This window comes from Micromys minutus (genome assembly GCF_963924665.1).
Source record: "Micromys minutus genome assembly, chromosome: 10".
NCBI lineage: Eukaryota > Metazoa > Chordata > Mammalia > Rodentia > Muridae > Micromys > Micromys minutus.
The window spans coordinates 26,987,262-26,996,475 of record NC_137979.1 but is presented as its reverse complement, the minus strand read 5'-3'; the positions used below and the strand labels follow the sequence as shown (position 1 = coordinate 26,996,475).

The 9,214-nt window shown below is 50.9% G+C and overlaps 1 protein-coding gene across 1 annotated transcript; it reads left to right on the top strand.

The window, feature by feature from the left end:
- Positions 1-314: 314 nt before the first annotated feature.
- RFLNB (refilin B) lies at positions 315-8,510 on the top strand. The gene is made up of 3 exons (XM_080923112.1): positions 315-638; positions 2,865-2,974; positions 5,405-8,510. Exons 1-3 carry the CDS (start codon positions 429-431, stop codon positions 5,733-5,735), a joined length of 651 nt encoding a protein of 216 aa, XP_080779238.1. The 5' UTR covers positions 315-428; the 3' UTR covers positions 5,736-8,510.
- The last annotated feature ends 704 nt before the right edge of the window (positions 8,511-9,214 follow it).

Genomic DNA, 9,214 nt, shown 5'->3' with positions numbered 1-9,214 from the left:
AGATATTAGCACATCCCGGGGGCCGGGGGACAGTGCAAGGGGCAAGGATCGCCGCGGACCACAGGGACAGGGTGAGGGGTCGGACGAAGCCTTGTAGCTTTGCCAGTGGGCGACGCGGCCTGCCTGGGGGCGGGGTGGGGGGGACGTCGCGGGAAGATCGGCGCCCGGACGAGCTGGGCAGCGCGCGGCGGGAGCGCAGCGGCCCCTGGCGCTTGGCCTCTCGGCGGTCACCGCGGCTGGGCCAGCCCCCGAGGCGGGGCGGAGGGCGGGACCTCGAGCGAGCGCGGCCGCCGGCGACACCCGGACAACGCGCCGACGGCAGGGCAAGGAGGGCAGCCCGGAGGGCAACGGCCCCGGCCCGCGTGTGCGGCCCTCTCTTGCACTCCAACACCGCACCGGCTGTGCCCGGCCGGGCCACACGTGCAGCTATGGTGGGCCGGCTGAGCCTGCAGGATGTCCCCGAGCTCGTGGACACGAAGAAAAAAGGCGACGGCGTCCTGGACAGCCCGGACTCGGGGCTGCCCCCAAGCCCTAGCCCCAGCCACTGGGGGCTAGCAACAACGGCGGGCGGCGGTGGGGAGCGAGCTCCGGTCGCAGGGACGCTGGAGCCCGATGCGGCGGTGACCCCCGGAGTCCCGGTGAGTTGCCTCGTGCACGAACTTCTCCCTGTCCCGGCCCACCCGCAGCCCTTCCCGGGGGGACTCCCCAGCGCTCCGTTGTCGGTGCGGCCACCGAGACGGCGTGGCCATCGCCGGGAGCCGGGGCGGGAGCGTAGCGAGAGAGCCTGGCCAGCTGGAGCCAGTGGCTGGAAAATTGTCATCGCCTGGGAGGCGCGGGAGCCCCGGGAGAGGCGAGCTGCGGTCTCCTCCCTTCGAGGTGGCGGCCCCCGAGGCTGCCAGGCTGCGGCTCGACCACATTCCTGCTGGGGCGGGCTGGGTGGGGCTCCCGGGACACGGACAGGGATCCCGGCCCTCCCCACCCGGGGGCCCACGCCCCGCGGCTTTGCTCCCAAAGCGGCCTCCTTCTACCGGGACCTGGGAGAGGGGTGTGCTCTGGGTTCCTGGCGCAAGGCGGATCAGCCTTTGGGGGACCAGCCTTCTGGTCACACATGAGCCTTCAGGGTCTGGTAGGTCCCTTTCCCAGCCGGTGTTCTGCACTTAATGAGATCAGCATTCTCCAGGTGGCCAGGGCTTTGAAGGTATTAATCCTTTTCCTTCTTTTACTTTAAACTCTTTGCAAGAAAAACTCCAAGTCTGTTTTGCCTTGGGATCTGCTCAGGTGGTGGTGTTCAGAGCAGAGATGGAGACAGGCCACATCCTGCTTATAGTAGAAGCTCAAAGTAGGACTGGGGAATGGCCATGGCTGTGCCTCCGGTGGGGCTGTCAGCAGCAGTGTTATGCTTAAGGCCCACGGTAGAGCTTTGCTGGTGTGAGGCCTTGACCTACTGACCCTGTCCCAGCAAAGACCAGCACCTCTTAAATTCCACTCCAAGGTGAAGCTTGCTTTCTCTCATATTTCCTGCTCTGGCCACAGATCAGACACTCACTGGTGCTTCTGACCTGGATTCCTTCACCTGACATGAACCTTGATCCTCACCTTTCCCATCCAAGTCCTGCTGTCCTGTCGGTGTTGCACTATGCTGCCTCCCGGGAGCTTTCTCAGACTTGTTCCAGAGCCTGTGGCTTGGTGTCCCGGCCTCAGTGTGTGTCTATCACTGCCTCTGACGGTAGCACACTGACTCCCTCCTACACCTGGATGCCCAGGGGATGTCTGAGGATTGGGGATTGGGGTACAAAGGACGAGGGACAGGGCAAACCATTGTGGACACCTGGCAGAAAGCTGTCTTGGGACTCTGTGAGAGAACTCTCTCTAATTCTGTGGCTGCACCTCATACACTCCCTCTGTCTGCCTCATACTATATCCCCTCCCCCAACAGGGTCTCAGTAAACTCCATCCTACTCCTGGAATGGTACCCCAGGCTCCCCACCACCGTTTTGGCTTTTGCATCTTCTGGTAACAGCAAAGATCTCAGAGTCAACCTCCTAGAAACATTTGCCTCCTCCTCTGTCCCAGGCATAAGACCGCCACTTCCACTCCCTGGCACAAATGTAGTTCTTGCTCTTAAATTAAGCAAAGAAAATGACAGTTCTCAGAGAACCAGGGAGCACAAAGGGCTGGCCAGGTTCTTCCACACTGTGTTTATATCTGCACTGGAGGGGGACCAGAGAGGGTCACCTGCTTTTGCCTGTGCTCCACACACTGAGTTTTCTGGCTAGTGGGGGCTGGTGTGGAGTGAAGGCATCTCTAGGCTCCACTGTTAGACGTGGGGACCCTCCATTGTGGATGGCTGCTGCTCTGTCGTCCCCAGAGGCAAAGAAGGTGGGGAAGCAGGGGTGAATCTTTACCTTAAAAAAAAAAAAAAAAAAATCCTGGAAGTCTTTTCTCTTGGCATTAGATTTAGGCTTTCCCTAACTATTGCTAAGGCATGGGGGTGGCTCTGCCATAATTGAGGGTTCTGAAGAGTTGAGTTGTGGGGCTTTCTTGCCACAGGGCTCACCCATCAGTCCTGATGTGGACATGATGTGTTTTTCAAGACAGCTTCCTCTTCTACATTTCACAAACGTTTGGTGATGGGAAGGGAGTACTCCTCCCCCAGCATGCAGAAAAGGACAGAGGACGTGTGACACAGCTCTACTGAGGGCACAGAGCCTGTCACTGAGAAGTAGGGAGGGGTGTGGGGCTGATCTGGGATTTGAACCCTGACCTTTGGGTCCCCTGTGTAATGCTCTCTCCATGCCGTGGGCCAGACTGTGGTAACCATGAGGCTGGCCATTCATAGCTCTATCCCTTCTCTTTCCTGGAAGAACCCAGCATCTCTGGCCCACTCGCTGGCTCCCATCTGCTCACCACGACTCTGTCCCCTGTCCTTCGGTGAAGGAGTTGAGTTTGACCCCTTACCACCAAAGGAAATAAAGTGAGTATACCGATCTGTTATTATTCCTTAAAATGTTAAAAAAAAATCCAAGCATAACTGTTCATTGTTTTAAAAAGGTTAATTATGAAAATGCACCGAAGACTATTGACAGTTTGGCTTATTTTCTTATACTCTAACTAGTTAAATATCTAGGAACTCCATTTATGTACATGGCCAGCTAAAGTTTTGACATGGGATCTTGCTTTGTCTCATTAGCTGGCCTAGCATTTACTGTGTACCTCAGGCTGACTTGGAGCTTAGGATGATATTTCTGCTTCAACACCCGAGCTTTAGGTACAGCGCTACACTCACTGTGGACACTCTTTTAAGTGAGATTTTTGTGATAAAGTTCTGCCACGTGCTTTGTGCATTTCATATACCATGCCGTGGGGAGCTCAAGATTATGTCGAATACTAATTCTTCCTTCTAGAAGCCACGCATCCCTCTGTCCCCTCCCCCGTCAAGGTGCTATGATCTTGTCTCACGTTATGACACTGGGCAAGTCCTCTGGGAATGAGCTCACACAGGATTATCAGGGGCAGAGAGTCGGGAGACTTTCCAGCAAAGAGCTGTCTTCTTAGGGAAAGGAATTTTACTTTTGGTGAGTGGGGATTTCGTAGCTGCAGTTTCAGTTGCTTGAGCACAAAGGAGCCTTTGATAAGGAACAGAGGGAGGCTCACCCATTTAGAGGTGAGCAGGTTAGGCTTTTATTCTCCTGGAGCTTGTATTTCTGACAAAACTGGGACATGACTTTGTGACATTAGCTCCCATCAGTCTTGTGACTGGGGGGTGGGGGGACAGACACAAAGCTGTTTGTGATGCTTGCAGAGATGCTGATGTCTGTGAGGCTGTAATATTAACGCGTCTAAGTCGTCACTGCGCTGCTTTCAGAACATATTAACCCCTCAGCCATGAATGTGTGTATACCTGCGGTCCCAGCCAGCACTCGGGAGGCTGAGACAGGAGCATGGAAACTCTAGGCTAGGCTGGCCTACTTTGCAAGAGCTTGTTCCCAAATAATAAAATGATGATGATGACGACGATGACGGTGGTGATGGTACAACTGAGGAATGTAAATGGCATTAGGGTTGTAGTTGGCTTTCAGTGTGAGGTCCCTGGGTCTCCCAGAGTTGGGATGTTCCCGGACCATAGTTGAGGTAGGCAAAGCACGAAGACCATGGCTATAGCCAAACTTCTAGAAGCAGCACTTAGCAGTTCTGGGATTCTTTCTCCTCCCATTCAACAGCTGGTCAGTCGTGGAGTGAGTAGAGAAGCCCCCTAGCCCCACAGAGCAGCCGACTCGACCTCGTTCCATGATACAGCCCTGCTTAGGATAGATGTATTTAGAGAACAGTCATGTCACCACCAGGCGTCTCCGCTGGGTTTCTGTTGCTGTATATGCCACAAGACCAAAAGCAATTTGTGAAGAGAGGGTTTATTCCAGTTCACATCATGAAGGGAAGTCAAGGCAGGAAAGGAACCTAGCAGCAGGGATCATGGAGAACTGTTGCTTACTGGCTTGCCCCTCCACGCTTGCTCAATTGGCTTTCTATACACCCTGGGACCAATCAGGAATGGCACCGCCCACAGTGGGCTGCACCCTTCCACATCAATCACCAATCAAGACAATGATCCGCACAATTGCCTATAAACTAAACTGATGGGATCGTTTTCTCGGTTGAAGTTCCTTCTTCTCAGATGACTCTAGCTTGTATCAAGTTATCAAAAAAACAAAAATGCAACCAACGCACTTGGATATGTTAACATGTAATTACGCATATTAAAAAGCTGCTAAATCACTGGACGATGTGATCTTATGGGACCACTGTCATATATGTAGCCAGTCATTGACCAAAATATCTTTGCTCTGTGTGTGATTTAATTACCCCAACAGCACCAGCTGCTGCAAGTGGGCATTTCGCCCTTTGTTATCAGGCACCTTTTATAGAAGTGCAGGTAAGTTGAGTCGGTAAACTAAAGGCTTCAGTCACTGTGGAAATGGTGAGCTCGGGGTAAACTTTGGAAGCCTGTGTGCTGCTTGTAGGTCCCAGCTCAGGCCTAGGGGTTAGCTCAGGGTTAGAGTTCCTGCTTAGCTCTCAAGACTATGGATTCTATCTCCAGCTCTGCAAATCTGTCATTTCATCCATCCATCCATCCACCCCAGTCCATCACTCAGGGACACTATGACCCTCATCTCTGCATCTTGCTTTCTTCTTCCAGGGTCTTTGGGAATATCCAGTTAGGTCCTGTGACAAAAGTGATTATTGGAGTATATTCCATCTCAAAAAGGACTCCCATGGACTCTGTATTGCTTCTCCCTGATGCAGCCAAGGTCAATGTTTGCACCCCAGGAGAGATGAGAGGTCACACTTGGGATGCCAAGCTCCTAACTTAGAGAACAGCTTCATGCTGGCTTGTCTCTCCCCACAGGTATACCTCCTCAGTCAAGTACGACTCTGAGCGACACTTCATCGATGATGTGCAGATGTCCCTGGGCCTGGCGGTGGCTTCCTGCAGCCAGACAGTCACCTGTATCCCCAATTGCACTTGGCGAAACTATAAGGCCGAAGTGCGCTTCGAGCCTCGCCACAAACCTGCGCGCTTTCTCAGTACCACCATCGTCTACCCCAAGTACCCTAAGACCATCTACACCACCACTCTGGATTACAACTGCCACAAGAAGCTGAGGAGGTTTCTATCCAGTGTGGAGCTTGAGGCCACGGAGTTCCTGGGTAGTGACGGGCTATCAGATGAATGCTGACTCAGCTAGTTTGAGGTTGGACCAGCTGTTCATACATTGCCCTGGTCCCCAGACCGCCCTGGACTAGCTGGGTGGCCTTGCTCTTGCACATCACCCAGCCCCAGAGGAATCTAATCTGGAGATACCTCTAAGCCTAGCCGGGAGAAGATGTTTAAAAAAAAAAAAAAAAAAAAAAATCACGGCATCTTATAACAATAGAGAAACTCGGCTTCGTATAAATTCTTTCCAGATAGTTTTTTTTTTTTTTTAAAGAATCCTGCGTGCGTGTGTGTGTGTGTGTGTGTGTGTGTGTGTGTGTTCTGCTTGGTTGATGCAATTTCCCCAAAGTTGATGAGAAAATAAGAAGAGAAGCGGAACAAAAGAACAGTGGTATCAGGTCAGGCTGAGGTGAGCCCTCCATTTTCTAATGAACAAAGTGGGAAAATCTCTGGAATAGAGACGGTGACTTAAGAAATCTCAGCCAAGCGCATGCTTATTGCTAGGAAAAGAAAAAGAGTCAGCTTGGGTAGGTCGTGATGCTCAGATGCTCAGTCTGTTCTGGGCCAGTCTTTGTTTCTGCTTCTTTTGTTTTTCCTCTTAACCCAAACTTTTAGGTTTATCAAAGAATCTTTTTCATGATATTAGGGGAGAAAAAACAAAAACAAAAAGCCACAAAAGGAGATGCCTCTAAAACATAAACTCTCTGCCTATCCCACTTTTGTTGGTTGGGTAAAACAGCAAGCCAGGTCCGAGGCACCACAGCCGTCTGGTTTCTGAAGGTTGGGTTCAGGCTCCGCAGCCCGAGCATGCCAGGCATCTGGTTAACGTCTCCCCAGGCTTGTGTAACTCTGCTCATAGGTATTTTGGGGTTTTGAAATACTTCCCCCCCCCCTTTTTTTTTCACAAGGCAAAATGCATCAGAGGGCTCTTTTTGAGAAGAACGGCATTCTGAAAGAATGCTTTGGAAAAACATGCTTTGGGGGCTGCATGGAAAGGGTTTCCGCTGTGGGCGCCCCGTGCCTGGGCCCAGCTGCCGACAGGAGGAGGCAGATTTGAATGTGACTCAGTTCATCATGATTAAATTATGGACGTATTCTTCAGACTCTGATAGTGTCAAAACTGAGAGGGATGGGCTTTAGCCCAAAAAAGCAAGGACTGTCGCTCACCACCCAGGTTAAGCTAAGACAAATTCAGGAATAAAAAATGATAAATAGACTCCACAGCCTCGCCACTGTGGGGATGGGAGGCATTTCTTTTGTACCACTGTATACACAGAAGAGACTGTTGTGGAGACAGGTATGAATCAAAGGTGTTTCCCAGCCAACCTTCAGAGTCCAGCTGAGCCGGCTACAGCAGCAGGGGCGGCACTGGACAAGAGGGTGCTGTGCACCAACCTGTCCCCTGCTCCCCTGCCCCTGCCCCAGGCCTGGCCCTTGCTTCTTAGAATTCCCTGCCAGGCCCCACAGTGCTGGAGTAAAGAAAGTGGCAAACTGAGTTTTATTCCAGCCTTGGAAAGAACAAGTCGTACATATTTCCTTTGAATACATCCAAATCATGTCAAGTGGGTTACAGAGGCTCTGCCTTCTCTGGTATCTCTGTGTCTCTGTGGATAGCTTCCATCTGTCCAAAGACTAGAATAGAGAGCACACGGGTTCCCCTGCAACCACAGCAGAGACTTGTTATCATGGGAAGCAGGTGCAGAGATAATTGCTTTCATTTAAAGACCTCGGCGCCGTCTAGAGACACGTTGCCTAGTTCGTGTCCTCTGCAGACGACAAAGTCTGCTGTACTTTTTAACTCATCCCTCTGGGCACAGAGGCTGCCAATGTCATGATTGGCCTGGGTACAGCACAGCTGGGGACACACTGGGATCCTCCAAGCTCCTCAGCAAGACTCAGAGCACCAATGCTACTCGGCTTTAGAAAAGCATTTGTTGGCAAAAGTGGATTTTCTATCTGACTTCATAATGACACTGGAGCGACAAATATAATTTCTTCTTGCAAATACAATTTCAATATTAGGAAAATCACCAATGCTTTTGTTCTGCCCCTTTGGAGACAATTGCTTGGGCTCAGAATGATGTCATGGCCAGCATGCCAGGAGAAAGTGTCTCCGTTGTCTCTGAATGTAGCAGGGTTGTAAAGGTGTCCTTAAGAAAAAAATTCTTGTTTTTGTCTTAGAGGGATCGTGTTAAGTTCAGGCAGAACATTCTAGGTGTGGATGGAGGCAGAACCATATCAGTAAGTAGAAGAAAGCGATCGTGGATGTGTGGTGTGGGGGGAAAGGCGGGTTTTAATGCCATTAGGCTATTTATGAGGAGCCAGCGATGTAGCTGTTTTGAATCTTCTCTGATTCTCCAAACCTGCCTCGAAAGCTGCAGGTCTGGAAGCTGGGCGGTGACATACATCCTGGAGCACCATGGGGGTGGTGTCGCCAGCCCAGAGTAGATTCCTGATGGTTGGCAAAGTGGAAACGTTTGTAAAACTCACTCGCCTGACATTCCCGAGTGTGCAGGTGAGAGACTGGCTGTGTTCATCGGGAAGCTTTCCCTCCATCTCTTAAGTTATAGCTGCTGACGATGCTATAGGTTCCTAGAGACGGGTGGTTTTCCTCTCCAGTGTCTACAAAAGACTTCATCTGAACGAGTCTCTCTTCATTTGACACTTTTCCTCCTTTTAAACTTAGAAAATACTTGACACACACCCAAAAAAATGTTTTAAAATGATCTTTGACTTGTGTCCCATTTCACTTTGCTTTGTGACTTCTCCGTTTAACAATAAACAACCTAAAGCATAACGCCTGGGAATGCATTAATTCATTCATTCATTCGTTCATTCGTTCGTTCATTCTGTGGTTGTTGTTTCATTAGCAGGGTCTCACTATGCAGTCCTGGCTGGGCTGGAACTTGCTCTGTAGACCAGGCTGGCCTCAGACTCAAAAAGATCAGCCTATCTTTGTCTCCCGGGTGCTAGAATTAAAGGCATGTTGCCACCACTATGCCTGGTCTGCGTTTACTTTTTTAAAGTAATCATAATGTTGGGATCAGGACAATGAAGAAAGCAGCTCACTGTGACACCCTACTCCCCAGGAGCCCTGTCATTGTGACCTCCCCACCCCTAGGAGCCCTGTTCATTGCTGGGCCAGCAACCAGTCCTACCGCTACCCCTGCAGCCTCTGTTTGCCTCTTGAAAAAAAATCGACACATTTTTATTTGTTGGAGACTGGCTACAGCTCAGGCTAGCTTCACACTTGCAGTCAAGGATGGCCATAAATTCCTTGGGATAGCAGGCATGCACCAGCACACCCAGCGATGCATGCTTTTATATGACTGTTAGTATGAAAATGAGAAGGTGTTCTCTGGGGTCACTGGGCACACTTTATAAAGGAATATGACTGCAGAGTGGATGTGTACTCTTTCCTAATATTCATCTCCTGGAAAGGTGGCCATGACCTAGGGTGTCAGGTTACCTCTCTCCACGTCACCTTTTGAACTGCCTCTT

Coding starts and splice junctions, on each gene's coding strand:
- RFLNB (XM_080923112.1), top strand. CDS start 429: ATGGTGGGCCGGCTGAGCCTGCAGGATGTCCCCGAGCTCGTGGACACG. Junction 639..2,864: donor CGGTGACCCCCGGAGTCCCG/GTGAGTTGCCTC, acceptor CTTTCCTGGAAG/AACCCAGCATCTCTGGCCCA. Junction 2,975..5,404: donor TTACCACCAAAGGAAATAAA/GTGAGTATACCG, acceptor CTCTCCCCACAG/GTATACCTCCTCAGTCAAGT.